At 38.8% G+C, this 21,135-nt stretch overlaps 1 protein-coding gene across 2 annotated transcripts; it reads right to left on the bottom strand.

Annotated features, from left to right (window-relative positions):
* Positions 1-565: 565 nt before the first annotated feature.
* Positions 566-20,754, bottom strand: si:ch211-136a13.1 (HHIP-like protein 1). Of its 2 annotated transcripts, XM_053500672.1 has the most exons (9): positions 20,334-20,754; positions 14,592-15,238; positions 14,158-14,301; positions 10,686-11,014; positions 10,254-10,380; positions 9,447-9,592; positions 8,712-8,793; positions 2,338-2,420; positions 566-1,931 (listed from the first exon to the last, which is right to left on the bottom strand). In XM_053500672.1, exons 1-9 carry the CDS (start codon positions 20,610-20,612, stop codon positions 1,000-1,002), a joined length of 2,769 nt encoding a protein of 922 aa, XP_053356647.1. In that variant the 5' UTR covers positions 20,613-20,754; the 3' UTR covers positions 566-999. The 2 variants fall into 2 exon arrangements, with proteins under 2 accessions (XP_053356647.1, XP_053356648.1); XM_053500673.1 differs by lacking the exons at positions 566-1,931; positions 2,338-2,420 and adding an exon at positions 6,019-6,077.
* Between the last annotated feature and the right edge of the window lie 381 nt (positions 20,755-21,135).

The raw sequence follows: 21,135 nt of genomic DNA, 5'->3' as shown, positions 1-21,135 counted from the left end.
TGTGAAGATAATCAGTCATCCAAATGAGGTTATCTGAAAGCTGAGTCAGGAGTAGTGAAAGAAGTCCAGTTAACATAAATCAACTTCCAGACTCATACAGTATTTTTTTTTTCAACGTCCTATAGATTTAGTTATATTCTTCTGGGAAAGCTTTTCATAAAATTTTGGAGGGTGGCTATGGGCATGTGATCATTCAGACAAAAGACCCTTGGTCAGACACTGATGTTGGGTGAGAAAGCCTGGGGTGCTCTCAGCATTCCAGTATTTCTCAAAGGTGTTCAGTGGGGTACTCTTGAGGAGTGCAGGATGCTTAAGTTCTTCCACTTCGACCATGGTGAACCAGAGGCAACAGAGGCATTGTCATGCAGGAACAGGCCTGGGTCTCTTAGTTCCAGTGATGGGAGATTGTAGGGTTGCAGCAAATAAAGACATTCTGGAAACCTGTGTGCCTTTTAGTTTGTTGCAAAAGTTTGGAGAAAACAGATGAGTGTGCAAATGAGGGTCCAAATATTAAGTCTTTGGTTTTCCATTAAAAAAAAAAGTAAAAAATCATGTTTTTCACTAAATCACTAAAGTTAATTTTAATGCCATAAGGAGTGGTTATGAGCATTCTTGGAGCTAATCCATATTGCTTGGAATTCTGCATATCTAAGTTATTTTGATCTATTAATTCATATTTTACCTTAGAACAGAAAATTAAAAAGAAATATAAGTTGTAAAACGCCCCACAGATAACTGTATAATATATTATATATCGGTATATAAAACGCTAAAAACTGTTTACCTTTTTGCTTTCTTCTGTAAAATGATGTAAGGTGAATAAGCTTTACTCTTATTAAACATTAAAGTATAGATGTCATAGACTGAGGTGATCAACACCTTATTGTTCCTCTGAGTATTAAAAATCAGACAGAGATTGTCCTGAATTATTTAATTAAAAACTAATCAAGAGCGAACCCAAGGCTTTCAGTCATTTAGGAACGTGCAAGAAAATGGGCATCACTTGACACCCTGCTCCTCTTCAGAGCCACAAACTACCCCTACATCCTCCGCATGAGAGCAGTTGTGTTCTCCGACTGTAGGGTGCTTGCAGTGCAGCAGTGTCCTCTCCGTCCCCTCACATTCCACATCGTCCAGCAGGATTTGAAGGTGAGTGGCCACACGTCCCATTTCTCCAGGCTTTGTCAACCTCAATGCTTTAGCAAAGCCCAGCTGCTTGCACACTACTGTTGCTGCCTTAATGTCAAACAGATCATCACACACCGTACCCCACTCACCCCTCACTAAGATCTCCACTCGTCCACGATCTGATTGTTTTGGATCAGGATTAACAAGCCTAACCTGCCCACTTCGAGACCTTCTGCAAACCAATTTACCTTTTCTCTGCCCATTTTTTCTGACTTTCCCCCTACGTCTTTTGCATGGACTGCTTGTCGGTAGGGATGTCTTTGTGGAGGCTGAAGTCCAATATACAGGCCTGATAGTGGTGGCTATAGAGGCAGTTAAATATGAATTGGTGTTGCTGGAACTGTGTGGTTGCTTGGTTGTTGAATATAATGTGGTTGGTGGAGGAGTCCTACGAGGTGTGGTTTCTACTCTCATTTTCAAAGTGGTGATATACTGTGGGGCTAATGTAGTGCTCTGGCCAAGCAGTGGGTGCACAGTTGCGGTTGTGTATTGATGTCTCCTGAGAACAGTAGGTTTCACCTTTTCTGGTTTAAAAGTTGGATTTGGAGCAGCAGTCTGTGGTTTTTGAGTAGGGTTCCTTGGTTTCTGAGTTGGGGCGGTGAATTTTGGCTTTTGGGTAAGCATCCTTGGAGATGCAGTGGTACGTTTTCTTGCTGTTGCTGGAAATTTGGTGGTGCTTGGTATAGTAGTTGCTTTGTTCTTAGGAGATGCAGTGGTTTTCGGTTTTATGTCGATCACAAAATCTGTAAAATAAGTTTCGATTACTATGGATATCAAAACCAAACCTATATTATATACATTGCATTGGCTCATTTGACCTAACAACTTTCAGTAGCCTTTCACATGACTTTCCAGATTGATACTGTATAACGCCTGAATAAATCAACTAGTGTAATTTAAACCTGTTTGTGTTAGATGGGATGGGGTGCCAGTCCACTGCAGAGCTTCACACACATACTAGTACATTCACACCAGTGCTATCGCAACTGGCATGTTTATGGGAGGTAGAAAAATGCATCTGTTTGTGTCAACCCAAAACTATAGTCTTTCAGTAGAAACACTTCAACTTAGTTTGAAGCCTCACCAAACAAATGCATATGACTCCTATAAAAAAGATAAGAAGATAAATTTTTTTAAAAAGCCTCTCACCTGTTTTAGGATAGAAGTGAATAAGTTTGCCCTTTATCTGGATAGGGGCTGGCTTGATGTTGCACTTGCCTGGAGGTGCACGCCTAAAAAGATATAAAGACATGGCATCAAACTTGTCAGTCTACACACATTTAGTGGTCTACTATATGTGGATCTGTGAGTCAATCCTTCTAGAGAATATTTTTATAGATTAGCATGTATGATATTACACTAGTTTTGTAGGTAACCCATTTAGCAAAATCTACATAGTAATATTTTTTCCAGATTTAAATGGATTTCCAGAACCCAAAATAAACATGAGAAAAAAGATCAGTGCAGTTTATCTTTGTGTGTGTGTGTGTGTGTGTGTGTGTGTGCGCGCATTTCTGTAGTGATGTGCAAACGTTCAAAGGACATACTGTACTGTCGATCATAGTATCATTAGTACAAAATTTTCTTATACATGTTTATCATGTTTGCATTATTATGTACTAAGACATTCAAAATTCTCAGAGTGATGCAATTTTGGCCCTACTTTTAGGAGTAGAAGTAAGAGCAATTTATCAACACTCTTAATGTAGGAAATCACTCCTATGTCTACCAAAATGAACGAGAGCTATAGAGGTGTACTAACTGAAGTAGCAAGAACAAGGCATTCAGGCACACAGAGAAAAGACATTTTAATCGCAATGAGTGACACGGAGCTTATAAATGTTATGTTTGGACAAAAAATTTATATACAGTATATATATTTTTTTCAAAATGCGTGCAGTATGTAACTGGTTAATTAACATGTTGTATGTTGTCTTTGCAGGTGACTGATACCTTATGTTTAAAGGCCATAAGATAGAGCTGTGCAGAACTGTCATAATCTGATCGAAATTACATTGAAAAGAAAGCAAAACTGGAGAGAAAATTAGTGTTTTGCTTGCAGGGGAGAAAGTAAAAAAAAATAATAATAAATAAATAAAAAATTCTGCCCTACTCCTGAGTTTACAGCAATTTGTGAAAGCATCATTGTTACTTGTCAGTTTGCCACACATACTCTAGGAAAAATGGGGGTATGCTGTGTAAATGAAGTAATAAAGCGCTGCTTAAAACAAAGAATCTACAAAAAAAGAGAAAAACATGTGTACATGCAAATAATTAAATATAAATACATAAAATGTATACATTAATACAATTATTTTAATGTCTGCTATGGATAATTTTCACAACTCCATGAATGCAGCTTGTTTTTTGTTGATTTCCTGCTGTGTGGTGAAGAAATGTATAAATCTGCGCATGATCTGTGGTGCTGTAAGAGCAGAGTTTGCCTTAATATTTTAGATATTGTGGCCGTGTCAGCTGCATCATCGCTGTTACAAAAAAAACTTAACTTAAAGGATCAATCACCTATGGAGACAGCATACAAATATGTTAATTAACCTATTACAATACATATTGCATGCAATGGGTTAAAAAATTGTCCAAACATATCTTTTGTGTGTCATTCAGTATTACTAAAAAGTCTCTTCCTAGCACGTCTCTGCCTAAATAAATTGCTCTTACTCCTAAAAGTGGATCACTTGGAGTATTTTTTGCCATTTAGGGGCGATTTCCTACTCTTGAAAGGGTTAGTAAATATGGGCTCAGAATAGAGAAACCAGGGAAAGCAGGCAAAAAAATGGAAATTCAAATAGATTCAACCAACCATGCTACCACATCCAGGGCAGCCGATGCTTCAGTATTGAGAACCCAGAGTTCTGTTCATAAGAGAGCTACTGGCTAACGATATGTCAAATTCATAAAGCCGAAATGGGAAATTTGTCTAGGCGCTTGTAGTGTATAAACTGGACACCACATTGGACAATGGGAAATCATCACCATGGAACCATTAAACTGATCTGTAACCATGACCATCCAATTGCCAAAGAATGAAAGAATAATGACATTTTATACTGGGGGCTAGAAATGAGAAGCAGAAAAATGACAATGGATTGCACCTGATGTCCTTTGCAAGATCAAACAGCCTGGTCCTTGGCAATAAAGAGTTTCAACATCCTTGCAAACACTAGCATACTTGGTGTAACTCATCTGGCAATAACTCTCTTTGGCTATATTCTGAACAATTCTCTCAAGGATGAAATAGCAGTGAGGCAACCACTACCATATCCGTGCAAAGGTACAGCAGCAGCTACAATGGGTGAAGTTAAAGGGATCTCCATCTGCCAAGAGGAGCTGGGCATACCTGAGGAATCTGGTCATTAAAGAAGACTTCCAAATTTTCCTGTTCAAAAGATTTTCAGCAAGCAAAGCACTGGACAATATCAACGCAACTCAATTTGTATAGCACTTTAACAACAAGAATTCCCCAAAGTGCTGCACATAAAAAATTTAATCATATAAAAAGACATAATTAAAAATCACATCGCACACACATGTCTGTCACAGTTGTTATGGAGTTGCAGGCGAGGCATAATCGCAGAGGGTAAGACTATGACTAAGACTACTTCAAGATGTTTTAATATAATATAAAGAAAACATAACCAAACAGACTATAAACAGAAATAAACTGAGCATGAAACAATGATAACAAGAACAAAAACATGAAGCATGGCAAAAGGCAGTTTAAACAACTTCACAGATCAGTACAGCTTAACTCAACAGTTACACAATAGATGCAAGACAAACGATGAACCCAAAATAGTGGCTTCTTATAACCACACTAATTAGTCAGTCACCTCTGTTTAGGTGATCGACCCCATTACCTGACCGAGGTGCACTCTGGGAAATGAAGTTCAATAAATAAAAAACACAAGAGTCTCTGGGCGCAAGGCGCCCTCTAGGGGTTAACCCTGACACAACCCCCCCTCAAAAGTCACTAGCCACCGGAGGTCCAGGGCATCCTCCCCAAGGTCCTGCGTCTGGGCTCCATGGGACACAGAGGCTGCAGATTCTGTCCTTTGGGCAGGGTGGCAGGGCGAGCAGGACAGGAGAGATTTCTCCCCATTCAGGAGACATGACAGAGATGAGGGCCTTGTTGAAGCCGGGTGGCTGAGTGGCCACTGGGTCACTGAGACTGGGCGGCGTAGTGGGCACTGGGTTGTCGAGGCCGTGCGGAAGCACTGGGTCATCAAGGCTGGGCAGAGGAGCTGGCAAGACATCCTTGATGCCGGGCAGAGGCGCTGGCGCTGTGGTTCGGGCAGCGCAGGGTTCACTGGGTGGTCTGGGGCCTCCACTGAGACTAACGGGCAGGTCTGAGGCCTCCCCTGAGGCTAACATGCAGGTCTGAGGCCTACATACTGAGTTGAAAAGGGGCTCGTGGAGGTCCTTCCCTCTTCTTCCTTCCTCAGCTGGGTGAGCCACTCCTTGAGTGTTGCCATCTCCTCTAACTGCTCCCAGGCCTGCGTAGTGCGGCATATAGCTATCTTTATGGCAAGCTCCTCCACTTGTTGCTGGATTACACATGTTTGGCACCAATATTCCTTGCTCTCGCTCTCCAATCACACACAGACTGGGGTTCTTCCTCACTCTGGTCACCGCCTCGCATAGACCTCTTGGTACCTCTTGCTTGTCTCCAGCAGTCTCTCTCCGGGACTCCGCTCCTTGATGTCACGCCGGATGGCAAGCCGATTGCCCACAAATCCACTCGCCATGGCGTCACTGTCACAGCCCCCCCCCAAATATCCAGGGGAGGCCCCTCCGCTATGCCACTGTGTCTTGCATTCTGTCACGGTTGTTATGAGGTTGCAGGCGAGGCATAATTGTAGAGGTTAAAGCTGTAAGATGTTTTAATATAATATAAAGAAAACATAAACAGACAATAAACAGGAAATAACAGCATGAAACTAACATAGCATGAAACTATGATAACAAAAACATAAAGCATGGCAAAAGGCAATTTAAACAGCTTAACAGAGAAGTACAGCTTAACTCAACCGTTTTAACAAAACAGATGCAAGACAAACAATGAACTCAAAATGTTGGCTTCTTATAGCCACAGTAGTTATTATTAGTCAGTCACCTCGGTTCAGGTGAGTGACCCCATCACCTGACCAAGGTGCATTCTGGAAAATGAAGTTCAATAAACAAAAACACAAGAGTCTCTGGGCGCAAGGCGTCCTCTGGGCGTTAACCCTGACAAATTCCATTTAAACACAGTATATAAAATCAACATCTTATGTTGGTTTAAACGCCTGAGAAAACATGTGAGTTTTAAGATGGGACTTAAACACCCTCAGTAATGTGGTCTCACGAATAGTCAAGGGTAGTCAATTGTGTCATTCAACAATTTGGTTGCCACCACAGAGAACGCCCGATCACCCCTGAGCTTGCATTTGGTTTTAGGTACAGTCAACAAACGTTTATCTGATGATCTGAGAGACCGGGGTGGGGCATAGGGCTGAAGCAGATCTGAGAGGTAGGGCAGGGCAAGGCCATGTAAACTTTAAAATGTGACCAAAAGAATTTTAAAATCCATTTGGTACTGTACCGGGAGCCAATGAAGAAAAGCCAGAACTGGACAGATATGTTCTCTTTTACACGATGTACAGTAATGCTGCCTGAAAAAAAACCAAATCTAAACCACAGAACTGATCTGTTTATCAAATTTAAGGCCATGTTCAAAAATAACACCCAAATTTGACGCTGTGCGTTTAACATGCTCCTCCAAGGCTCCTAAATCCAAAGGTGATCCTCTACCTCTGGCACCAGGACCAAATACCAAAACCTCAGTCTTTTTATAATTAAAAAAAAAAAGCTAACCATTGACAGAGCCTTGACAGAGTAGTCTTTCTTCTTTTTTAATGGGAGATAAATCTGACTATTATCTACATAGCAGTAAAAGAAGATACCATGTTTTCTCAGAATATAGCCGAGTGGCAACAAATACAAAGTGATAAGAAGGGGTCCAAGGATAGACCCCTGTGGGACCCCATATGTCAGAAGAGCTGATGAGAACTCAAGATCTCCAAGACTAACAGAAAATGTTCTATTAATAAGATAGGACCTAAACCAGTCTAGAACTGTCCCTCTAATTCTTACCCAGCGTTCTAAGCCTGACAAAAGGAAGTCATGGTCTACTGTATCAAAGGCAGAAGAATCGCAGAATTATCAGAATTGGTAATAGATAAATGTCATTTAAGACCCTTAATAGAGCTGTGTCCATACTGTGAAGAGCCTTAAAACCAGACTTAAAGACCTCAAGTATTCCATGCTCATTAGGATAACTTATTGGTTGTGTATATACCACTTTCTCCAGAATCTTAGACAGAAATGGTAGATTGGTCTAATAACAGACCAATCTCCAATAGCTTGACGATGTTTTCTAATTACAGACATGTCGATGCTGCTGAGAAGATGTTTTCTGAAAACATTGTTGAATGCACCAAGCCCCTGTACCAACCCTTCTGCAGAGCCATTGTCTTTAGAGATTTAAAAGCTGCTTTCGACTGCATGCACTGGCCCACTCTGTGGAGGGCACTGGAGCCTGCCAAAGATCACCGCGCCAGAGATCAGTAGGCTTCTTCAAGCTCAATACAAAGGCTCAACAACTGGAGTACACATCAGGTATGAACTCTCTGAGGGCCTTCCTGTCCAAACTGGAGTTCGCCAGGGTGATGTGGTATCGCCCTTGCTCTTCAATGTCGTAATTGATGCCATCATGAGGATTCCTTATTCAAGGGACAGCATGGACTCCAGTATGACCAGAACGCTTTCGTTTAAAAATCATTTTGATCAGATTAGGACAGTTCAACACAGCTCTATTATAGGAGCTTGAAACAATTGTGATTGGAGCAGTCTGATCAGGATAACTTTATGCAGCCTAGTCACACATCTATAAGTTTTGTCTATGTGCATAAAGCTTTCACACAACTCATGCTGATTTTACCATTTTGCTTGTCAACCGTTTAAAACTACAAAAACTGTCAAAACTACAGCACCCACTATAATATACAGCCTACTTTGCGACTCTCAGTGTCATAAAAAGTGACGCCACATGCTTGCTTTGGTGCAATCCTACTCCTCGTATAAAGTAAGAGTAGGAAACTTAATAAAGGACTTTTATGTCCTACTCTGACCTACTCTTTTCTAGAAATTTAAGCCTGATTCCTATGAATAATTTTGAGATGCTTAGTAAATATGGGCCTAGACCATCACCTCACTGAGAATCTTTGGGATGTGCTGGAGAAAATTTTACACAGTGGTTTAACACCCTAATTAAAAAAAATCTGGGCAAAATGAGCCTCTGATTAAAAATAAATGTTGTGACATTGCATAAGCTTATAGAAATTATGCCACAGCCATAATCAAAGCAAAAGGTGGTCCAGTGAAATATTAGAGTGTGAAACTGTTTTTTGGGTTATGCTGTGAGTAGGTCATTCAGGGGTATAGAACTGGTACATTGCACCTACCTAGATGGATCCACTATCTTGTATACCACTCCCCCTCGGGAAGCTGCACTTGGTGTTCCTGTGGCTAGGAAGTAAAGCTCACCTAAAACAAGCACATTATTAACAAATTAAAGATTTTTAAAAAAAGATTCTGTAATGAGTTTGGTTCTTCTTAGAAAGTGATGCAAATTAAATAGGAATAATTTTAACACAATTTAAAATGTAACCAATAAAAATGGTCCAATAAGATACTTATATAATGAAAGAATAGTATGAAAGCATAGCATTTCTAGTCCATTGTCCCAAGGCCAACTAATAAGAAAAAAACAAGTTGTTATCCAGAGACCATGGTTTATTTTTCTTCTGATAAGCAAAGTTGTGACGGCCTAAGCTTCTTGCATGACACATGGATGTGTAAGGCTAAAGGTCTAAGTAGGTATATACTTAGCATAGGTGGCATAAGACAATCTGGTGAATTGTGGAACGAGGACTTTTTATTAGCTTTTGTCTCCTGCATCCAGAAATCTTCAAACTTAATTATTACATTTATCATGGAATCTCTAGGTATCAAAAAATATAAAAAAAGAATAATTAAAAACACATGGTCTCACTAGAGTCTAGAGAATGTATTTTTCCAAGAAGAGCATTAGTAGTAATTGTTTAAGTTTCTCCCCATTCTGACTGATGATAAGAGAACCAGCTATAGTTGGTTTCTACACACAAACACATGCACACACTCCTACTCCTCAAGGTTACCTGCCTCATCTTCACCAAAGGATATGATGTACTTGTAGTAGCTGTTTATCAGTCTTGGAAAGGCACATGTCTTATCCTTGCCCATGCATATTTCTGTGTAGGTCCAATTTCCAGTGTCTTTATTCTCCTTAAGAGACATGAGTCGTCTGGTTCAAACAGAAACAACATATGTGTTTTTCATAGGGCAGAAATGGCCATGCATATTATAAATATTGACCCTGTTGATCTAAGTAATTTTTTTTTTTAATTTTTAATAAAGACTGACTGGTTTTATGAAGTGTGTTCAAGTCAAATCAGGACTTTTGATTTGAACAAAACTGCTTGAGAGGAAAAATCTTTACTTTGGTATATATACAGTAATTCCCTGCTACAGTAATGCACTTTTCCCAGTGTTTCAGTAGCGTTTAAATTTCATCAAGATAAAAAGTTTTTTAAGTACCCCGCAGCAATGATTGGACTTGGCCTCCAAGAAACTAATGGCCCAAACATGTGACCTTCTAATTCATAGTCGCATCTGCTAAAGCGTCTAACTTTTAACTTTAAATTCATGTATAGAAATGTTAAATATTTTTTTAAAAGTCTTACACTGGAGACTCCTTCCAAAAATTCTACATAAACTTCTAGTAACAAAAATCTCTAGTTAAAAACACACATATTTTGAAACGTTTAACTTTTGAAAAAGTTTCTGCTAAACATGTTCCAAAGTGAGTGACTACTAAACTGTAAAAGTGATAATGTTTTAGTATGAGCATTTGCACTAGCAATTAGTCATTCTTCAACATACAGTAAATAGTAAGGCCACTGTACCCATTCATGAAATCCCCAAAGATGTAAAGACCATTAAGGTTTGGCATCTCACACCCTCTGTAGATATAGCCACCAGTCACTGACCTCCCAACTGTATGTGGATACGCAAAAATTGGTAGGATATCATCTGTAAAAAGCAGAGCAAATATGGAAAACAAATCAGTATAGAGCAATATACTGTACAAGCATTATGCAAGAGCGAGCCTATTTGTAATATCTAATGGATGTTTAAATTTCCTGTTAAAAGTAAACCAACCAAACAAACAAACAAAAACAAATTACTAAATAATTTTCCCACAAAAATGGTGAAACAAAATTGACCAGTTTTAATTAACTCGGAGTACAGAGGCAATGTTTGTGGCCTTATATCCTGGGTGTTAAACCCAGAACCTTTGATAAACTGATGCAAAAACTTCTCATGACGGATCTTACCCAATGAGGAGTTTGAACAAAGATTCTTGTCATAACACGAGAACCCTTCCTTTGCCCTCCATCCATAGTTGCCCCCCTTTTCAATGATATCCACTTCCTCATATTTATTCTGGCCGACATCTCCACAGAACATGCGTCCGCGTCCTTGACCCGTGATTGGGTCTCCTCTGTCAATAGAGCAGCGCCACATGTTCCTGACTCCGTAGGCGTAAATCTCCGGCATTGCATCTTTCTCTGCAATAAAAGGGTTGTCAGAGGGGATACTGTAGGGGGCACCATCATCATTGTTGTCCACATCAATCCGTAGAGCTTTGCCTAGTAAAGTGGATCTGCAAAACATGAACAAAGGTTCAGATGGCCTGGATAGCACTGCATGCTTACCACTGCAACACTAGGGAACATGATGTTAAACAACAACAAGTACAAAGATTAATGTCTGAGATCTGTTTTGTGTAGCCAGACGTAATTCAGTTGGGATGCTGAGAGAACACCACATTACAGTACAGTAATTTAGGAGCTAAGATGCACCTCACAATAACATTTTTAATTGAAAATAAGGAAGAGTGGTAAGGTCACAACACTAAGAGATGCATGACAGAAGTGTGTGGGAAGTTTTTGTGTCTGCCCCAACCTCTGATAAAAAATTTAAACCCTGTTGGAAACTTGGAGACCATGGCGTAGTTGGACATTGTGTGAATGTGAATCAGTATAAATGCCCCAAATACAGGTTCATATTTTGTTGGTTTGAAGTACCGCTACAGTGCCGCAGAGGTTAGCACTGTAGCCTCAAAACTATGGAGTCAAGGGTTTGATTCCCACCTTGGGTCTGTGTGCATGTTCTCCACATGCATGGTGGGTTCCCTGGAGTACTCTGGTTTTCTCCCACAGTCTAAAAAGTCCAGGGTATACCCCACCTTGTGGGTTATAAAATAAAACAACCTACATAGCTGTGACCTCAAAATGAAACAAAAAAGGTTTGCTTCTGAGCTGAGTTTTGCCTGTACTCCCTGTGAGACTTTACATGAGTCTCCTCAAGGTTACAGGTTTTCTCCCACCTCCCAAAACATGCTGGTATGTGGTTTGGCAACACTATATTGCCACTAGGTGAGTACATAAATAGTGCCTGGATGGTGTGAATGAGTCTGTGAATGGAACACACCCATCCCATCCAAAGAGTTACTTCCACATGCCCAATGTTGCTTGGATAGACTTCAGATTTGCCTTGCACTGGTGAAATGCTGGAATAAGTGCATTAGTGTAGCAGGGGATTATATACAATAGAGAAAGAGCTTTACTCTCATACCTGCGTTTAAATTTGCTCTCATAACTGCGTTCTGTTATTCTGCATAAATAAAAAGTCCCAGTTTGTCTTGAATATTTTTTTCTAACTGTAATTTGATGTACTGTAGCAACCACCAAAATTCAAGGGAAAATAAGAAAGATATAGATTTTAAGAAACAAAGAAAAAAAGAATACCTCACTTAAATACTCCTAAATTTGTGCACCCATTTCACCCATTTAACTGGGCTAAAAAAACATTGCTCTTCTTCGTCTGAAGTAGTTCCTTTGTTGACTTGAATTTGTGTTTTGGGTCATTATAACACAGGATGGTGAAATATTTCTCTGCCTGTGAGTTTTGTGTAAAAATAGATTAGTTTTTAGAGCAACCTGTGAGAATGTATTTCTTGACTAGAGTCTCAGTCCTAGTTGAAGAGAAGCAGACCCATAGCATGATACTTCCATCACAGCATACTTTACAATGGGTATGGTGGTCCTTGGGTGATAAGCTTTCATCTTTCCAAATGTTGCTCATGTAGTTCGACCTTGGTCCCATCAGACTATAACAAATATTGTCACAAGTTTTGGGATGATTTAGGCCTGTTTTCTTTTAATTCCTGCAAGTAATGACTCCCATCTTGTCACTTTAGACTTCACGTAGATCAGAAATTTAAAGAGTATGAAAAATATTTTGTCACATGCAGTTTTTTTTTTTTTTTACCATGTGCTGGGTTTGACCCTGGGACCTTCCTACCAGTAGTACAACACCTCAACCACTCTTTTCATTATGCTGTAAATGGGTATACATATTGCAACCAGGTTACTGTTTTTCTTTATCATTTTCCTGTTTGTTTTTGCTTGAATTTTAATTTTAATTTTTTTTTGTTTGTTTTTAAGTTTGTAGACTTTTTCATATTTACTCTATATTGTAGCTGGATTCTGCCATAGGTAGTTACTGTGACTTCAGTCCCTTGTGCTGTAGGCCTAGAAGCACTTGGTGTACGCCACAATGAGACATTTAACATGTAGTCTCCATATTACCACTCTCCACTTTATCCACAGTTCTGGCCATTGACATCTTCATCTTGGCACCAAGGTTCAAAAGCCATAGTCTACAATGTGTGAATTTGGGAAGGCCTTTTTTCTAAGGGTAAACTGTGCTTTAGAGTGGCCCTGTGCTGCTCTCTGTAGATTCACTGGTCATTGCTAGGGAAGTCAGGCGTCCAGAGCCAACACTAATATTTTGAGGCTATGTCTCTGGCTGAATGAATGTACATTGGTGCCTAAGGGTAAATGTTTGCCAAACACCCTGGACAGTAACTAGTTGAGGTAACACATGACAAATTTTCCTTTCCTAATGTTAGTTATGGTTTCCTTGCTTTAAATGTTTACAAATGTTTATGAATGTAATGGGTCATCAGGAAATCACACTGATAGTATTACGGAGTCCAACGCATAAGATAATCTGTGCCATTCTAAAGCTTTTCTGGTCTTAAGAACCAGTGGTATACCTTTAATTAGTTTCTAAAAATAAATATCTACTGTACGTGTACATGTACGTGTAGTTCAAGGAAGAAGTGACCTAAACTTGAAAGTGATCTTTTTTCTTATTTTAAATTAAAGATTAACACTAAATCAATCTTTCTTTTTTTTAATTATTTCTTTCTTTCTTTCTTCCCAAATAAATAAATAAATAAATAAATAAATAAATAAATAACCCTTATATATGCCTGCATAAGCAGGGGGGAAAGGCAGCACCATCAGCATGGTCTATAAATTCTGGCACTGACAATTCCTCAACCTCAAGTACACCACTTAAGTTCATTACTGGTCTCAGCTTGAGATGTCTGCAGGACTGTTTTTTATTTATTTATTTTTTTTAATCTGACCCATTTTCCCAGAATATGGACAAACTACTCACCTCATTTGAAGTAAATCACAGCAGTTTTGTCCATAGTTACTAATGATGAATGAAATAAAGAAATTTTTTTTCTTTGTCTCGCTAGATGAATACCTGACTGCTCTCTCAGCCTGTGCAAAAGTAAAATTCTAATTCTTTCATGCAATTTAAATTTTCTTTTTGCATCCCAGTCTTTAAGCATGTGTTAATTCAGTTCTCTAATCTTAACCAGAGGCCCTGTGAATCTTTCTTATAAGCAAGTCCTGACAGAAGGTTAGACATAAGTTCACATACTTGTTTTGGGAATTCCCAAACTTGCCAAAGGGGTCTCCTGCTTTGCCTCCATCTCCTATGAAGACATAAAGGTAGCCATCCAAACCAAACAGAAGTTGGCCCCCATTGTGGTTTGATGCTGGTTCCACAACTTCCAAAAGGATCCTGTTCAAAAAATATATATATTATATATTTATATAATATATATAAACAATGTGATTATGCAGTTTGGTTTGAATTGGAAATGTTAAACTTGCATGACATTTGTAATATTTAGTTTAATACTGTAAGTTATCAAATTAAAATGAAATATATCCATTAGACACCAAATGTGCTATCTGTCTGCACTTCAAGAAATGGATTTTTTAAACTCATTTACAAAACATTTGTTAATTAGATTACTATAATAATAATAATAATAATAATAATAATAATAATAATAATAATAATAATACCTTTCAGATGAATGATCTAGCATGTTCATATCAGTGTCTGACAGAAGGAACTCGCTGATCCTTATCCTCTCCTGCCTGTTCACAGAAACAGAATAATAGACATATGCCTTCTTTACTACGCTGAACCTGGGATGCAGGGCGATACAGAGAAATCCACGTTCATCCCCATTCCACGGTGATGTCAACACAATCCTGCTGAGGTTTAAGAAAGGCCTGTCAATCCTTGAGCCATTTCGCAAGTAAGTCCATACGTATCCCAGCTGCTCAGCTATGAAGAAGCGGTGTGTGCCATCATTCGCATGCACCATTGCCACTGGATTACGCAGGCCATTTACTACCTCTTGTAAGCAAAGCTGAAGGCAGCCTTTAGTATCAGCTTGAACATTGCCCAGGTTAGCATTCAACTGCTCGCTGCTGAGAACATTGGGATAGCAATAATCTGGATCCTTCAGCTCCAAATAGTCACAGAATTTATCACGATCCTCTTCAATGCTGGCAGTTATGCTGTTGTCCGTCAGTAAACTGAGTGTGTAACGGCAGTGAAGCCAGTAATCAGAGCAGTAGTTCCTACAAAGACCAGGGAGCTCACGCATGGGAGTATTCGCATCCTCAGCATCATAGAGGTGAGCTGCATAAGGAGAACATTCCTACAGGACAGAACATATTCAGGTTTAGTATCAGCCTTATGTTCTATTTACAATATGTAGCAACAGATGTCACTGACCCAAAACAAGCTTGTTTGTTCCAAAAGCAAAGTGATTAAAAAAAAAAAAGTACACTGGAGATGAAAGTTCTTTTGATTTTTATTTTTAATAATCAAAATCACAATTGATCTGTGCTCATTATTATTATCATTATTATTATCATCATTATTACATAAATGTAAATGTAAGTTTTTTGTTTGTTTGTTTTGAATGATGATTCTTTTAATTAAATATGTGCATTTTATTATACTTAATAAAAGAAAGAAAAAAAAAACTCCGGCTTTGGCTAATGCTAAATGTACCTTAAAAAGATAACATTTATATATTGGTTTAAGTATGAAGCCTAACATAATTTAAATAAAGTTTATAATAGCAAGTTGTATAGAAACTAAAAAATTTAATGTGATTTTTGGAAGTTTAAAATGTAACAACAAACAATTCCTGGAGTAAACATGAAATTAGGAATCATCATTTGGTGAAAAATGGTAAAATGGTGAAAATAGCTTATTTTCCTTCATTCTGGGAGTATGTGTGTGAAGGGGTAGGGTTTAGCCATTGTCTCACTGCTGACTCTCAAACTGTGCATGTAATCTGATATCTTGCACATACTCACTCCCTAACTCTTACTCATCGTCTATATGAGTTGCAGGGGTCCTATCCCAGTCCTATCCCAGTCCTATCCCAGTAGACTTATGGCACAAGGTGGGGTGCCAATCCATCACAGGGCACACACTTACATACACTCATTCACACACTACGGGCAAGTTGGGGAACGCCAATTAGCCTAATCTGCAGGTATTTAGACTGTTGAAGGAAACCGGAGTACACAGAGGAAACCCACCAAGCACAGGGAGATCAACAAACTCTATGCACACAGAGATGGGAATTGAACCTGGCCAATAATAGAACCCGGATCCTGGAGGTGCAAGGAGACAGTGTTAACCACTGCACAACCATGCCACCATATTATTATTACCATATATTATTTGTTTCAGACATGCGTGGAGTTTTTTTCTTCTATAAATTACACTTAATTTGAAAAAAAAAAAAAAAACAGGTCTCCTGCCTAAATAAAATGTTAAATGAAATTGGTGAAACCATTTGGGAGTTATAAAGCATTGCTTATGATTTTCCATAGGAATCCATTCATTTTTTACTGTGCGCTGTACTTGATGCTAATAGGACAATCAATGCCAAACAATGCCTCTATCACTCACTCACACACACACACACACACACACACACACACACACACACACACACACACACACACACACACACACTGCATAAGTGAATGGCCTTCTCTCAGGAACCATATGGGCATAAATATTTTGTTTTTACCGTTTTGCCCAGGAGAACCAATACACCCATGTGCCCCTTGAACAATTTCTTTAGAAATTGTCTCCAGTCTAACTTTGATCTCTTAGTTAAAACATTGTTTCCTCCCCCTCTCTCCCACTTTTACTCCCCCCTTTCTCTTTCTCAGAACTTCTTTCTGAAACGTGCTACTCTGCACGTTCGTCTTTGTTGAGTTCCCAGAATGCAGTTCAGTCCTGGGGATGGACACTTGGGATATAAATACAGCAGCTCATGGGCACCCTGGCTAGTCCAAGCTCTTATTACCTTTCCGCCACAACTCCACACCCATCACTGGGTCGGCCTCAACAACAATGTCTTATATCTCAACCCAAGCAAATTATCCCAAATGGCTATAATGGCTTTACAACTATAAAACTAAAATAAAGTGGCTGTGATTTACTTCTTTAAATGCTGACAGAAATGAAGATTTTATACATTTCCAAGGTATAAATGTGGCATTTCTTTGATAAGAATTGAAATGGAAGCCCATTTTTGGGTTATTTATGGTAAACGGAAATGTCTGGTACATGTTAAACCACACTTGCAATGGATTATGTAATGTCTCTGCCATAGTATATTTGGAAGAAATTTTTGCTGAGAGAACTACATTTGACGTCCTGCTTTACCTCAGTCCTAAACCTGACAGTGTTTGATTATGTGTGGAACATTTAAAGGTATTCATTTAAACTATATACAATTATCTATTTAGAATGTCACCAAAACTTTGTCATGCATTCCTGGCACCCACTTCCTCTTCTAAATATATGGATTTGTAAATATATTGTTTTGCAACTCTTTAATTCAATTCACAGTGAATTACAAAAACCAGCAGTCTTTAACAATCTTTTCTTTAATGTTCTTCATCTCCATACAGCCTTCTGCAAACCAGCTCACTCTTTTCATCTATGTGTTTACATTTCATTGACATTCAATAATTGGGAAGCTCTGGAGGTAATTGGGGTTTCAGATCTGTTTAACTCTGGGTTAAAAAAAAAACTGGGTTTTGGTTCAGATTGAAAACAGATGATCCCCCAGGCCCAAATTCACAGCTGGCACATTTGGCGCATTCCATTAGGCCTTTAAAACCAAAAAGCCACTTTCTATATGGTGAATTGGCAGGACTCTATCTGCCACTATGTTGTGGTTATAACCAGATTCTGGATTGTTTTCTAACAATCTGAAATTTCAGGACATTTGGTTTTAAATGTCATTTGTACTCCATGAACTTCTATGTAAATTAATTATTTTAAATACTTCTTTTTCAGTCTTTTAAATAGCTTTAGTTTATACTCAAGGCCTTAAATTAGGGCTAATAGTTTGACACTGGCGGATTTATGAGCCACTGTAGTGTTGCTCAAGTCAATATATTAAATTAAAGAAATGGGAACAAATGTTTTACTGCAACAGGTTGCAAAGTGCCTAATGATACATTTCCCCTCTCATCTCGTTCCACTCAGCATTCAGCATCACCAGTATATTAAATCACCAGCCTCACCATCTCACCATCATAAACTGCAACTCTTTCTCACTGAGTGAATAATTGAATAATGCATAGGAATAATTAATCAATAAATTCCTTAACTAAACAAAACAAAATAAAATAACAATAATAATAATTAAAAAAAACCCTCCAAAGCTGATCAGGTACAAGGAGCCAAAAATGTATTCAGGAAACCTGGAGAGGTATTTTCCAAGAAAGCAGTTGTTACTTTAAAAGCAAAATATGAAGAGATTAAGGGTGGCTCAGGAAAGGAACATTTGTAGTTGATCTAGAAACCATTAAGGGGAATGATGATTTTCATTCCAATCCGCTGGTTTTACAGAATGCTTTTTTTTAATCAATCCAATCTGATTAATCTTTCTTTCCCCATCCTGCTATGGACAGACACATTTACAGCTCAAGACCGAACCTGTGCAACTGTGAGGTCGCTCTGCTACTCATTTCACTGCAGTGCTTCCCCAGTTGTTCAATATTTAATTGACACCTGTTATGCAAATAGACCTTTAGGTTTTTATATCCATTCAAATGTGTCAATTTTTTCCCCCATGAATCAGCTATGGCTTAAACAAGTCAAATTAAACGTTTTTCCCCAATTCTGACCTTATATGGTTTGTTGCTCAGATGTGCTGTTCTCAGCAGTAACTGATTTACATAGACACTGAAATGGCACACTTGGAAAAGGAGTACAATAAAGAAAGTTTGAGAGAGTTTTTTTTTTTTTTTTTTTATAAAAAAGCATTAGCTGAAGGATATTTTAGCTGGAGCATTAACATGCACTTATTGGAGCTTTGAGACCAGTGTTAACTTGTTAAATAAATAGTAAAATATGGAACCTTTAACATAGTGACAACTAGTTACTGTATGCTTGTTGTAGCAATTTTTTGGCTAGTAAATACATTTCCAAAATGGATGGTAGGCTACATTATTTATTTCAATCTTTTTTTTTTTTTTATATTGTTGCAAGGGATTTTTCCCCACATTTCTGAAGCACACCACAGTGAGGATAAAATATTAGATAAGGAATCTGTTATAATAATATAAATCCCTAATGTAATCCTCCTGCTTCTCATTTCAATACTAATCCTGTGGCTGAACTTGTCTTCTTAGTGACCATAAATTCTACATCGGTGTCACATCGGTATGTCTAATATTATATATTATAAATTATTTTTTCATGTCTCCGTGCTCAACCTCCTCCATATATCTATTTAATGCTCTTCTTTTTGCCTACTTAATATCCCTAGGCAGTCTCTGAGATTCTGAGAGATGCTGTTTAAGATTTGAAAGGAAGTTGATGTTTTGGTTCCCAGGTCTCCACTGCCACACAAGCAGCTCCCTGTGGCTGAGATAAATGACCCAACAAAGGCTGTCATTGAGCAAAGCTTCCTCTTTAAGTGGTCAAGGGAATGCAACCTTTCCTCAGCCAACCACACTATCTATGGAGGATTAGTGTGGTGAAATAAAGCATCATTATTCAAAGGGCTTAAATCCATGAGGTGAGTCTCATGGCTTGCAGCATTTTTTTTTTCTTATCTGCTAAAGGCATCATCAGAATGGCTGGATTTAATCGGGCAAGGCTCAGTGGGCACAAAACAGCCATGGGTCAGACTTGGTTTTGCCTAATGATATGTTTCCATGCTATTCCAAATCTACATATATTTATTTGCCCATCATGAGATAAAGATGGCTTTTAATCTACTGCACCATGCACACTTTTTGGTTTAGACAATGTCCTTGTAAAATGTGGTTCAGTTTATCTTGCTGCATTCAGGTCTTAAGAGATGTATCCAGTTGTTATCACTTTCTGTCACCATGTCCTATATCTTCAGGAAGTATTTGGAGCAAATGAAATATGAGATTATGATATATGAAATGAGATAAATGACAACTTTTAAAAAGTATAAGGAAAACTATGATCCCCACGATTCATTCATTCTCAAGCGTAAAACCTTCCATTCATTCAGTACACCCAAGGCTCCACTAGAACTAAGTGACGTAAGGGCTGCACTATAAACATCACTTCATAAGAGACAGTTTAAATATTTGAGTTTCATCAAAACATGATTTTATATCCTTTTTTTCGAGCAAAAATATTTGTAAGTGTTACACATTTTTGGACATCTATGGGTTTCGTCACACTATGATGACAGGCCCGGCAGGCACAATTTTGTGTCTTACCTGACACAGGATGTTGTGGATGTACTTCCCGCAGACCAGGAACCCAGAGTGATCAAAGTAGTCCATAATTTGGTCAAACTTTTGTGAAATCCGCTTGTCTTGCTCCAAATCGCAGCAGCCAAACTTGGAATACTTTTTGCAGAAGCTCAGCGGCTCCTGAGGTTGGAAAGGAGGCTTGAAGTCGAGGCACTGCGGGTGGGCATCTGCATGCAAGAAGCTCATGAGGAGCCAAAGCAGAAGGTGGAGAAGCCCAGCTCTCCAGAGTCTTACTAAACTCATGGCAGTGAAGAAAACAAGAGCAGGAGTCCCAGCCAGCAGAGGTACAAATTATAAGGATAGTCTTTTTTTGTGTGTGTTTTGTTCCAGCTGGTCGGTTTTTAGTGGGCTAACTTGGATGCCTGTCAGCGCTCTTACACGTTTACACACACTTTCATTTTACATGTGCTCTGCTGGAGACAGAATGAACAGACTGAAGTCACACAAGGCTGTCTCATTCAACAGTCTGAGCTCCAGCCACATGTACACACACACACACACACACACACACACACACACACACACACACACACACACACACACACAGCAACTCCTCCACTCCCTCCTCCTCGTCTCTACCCATGTCTCCTCCTCTTACTCCCTCCTTCTTACTCTTCTTGATTTTCTCAAGCTAAGGCATTCCTACCCTTTGAGACTGGTCTCTATAACAAACCTGCAGACACCCTTCCCCAAATTTGTTGAACCTCTCTCCAATAGAGGTGTATTGATACAACCCAGCCATGATGCAATTTGATTTACAGTATTG

The sequence above is a fragment of the Clarias gariepinus genome, chromosome 7, assembly GCF_024256425.1.
Source record: "Clarias gariepinus isolate MV-2021 ecotype Netherlands chromosome 7, CGAR_prim_01v2, whole genome shotgun sequence".
NCBI classification, from domain to species: domain Eukaryota; kingdom Metazoa; phylum Chordata; class Actinopteri; order Siluriformes; family Clariidae; genus Clarias; species Clarias gariepinus.
Note: the sequence above shows the minus strand (reverse complement) of the source record. Positions and strands in the feature narration are given on the sequence as shown.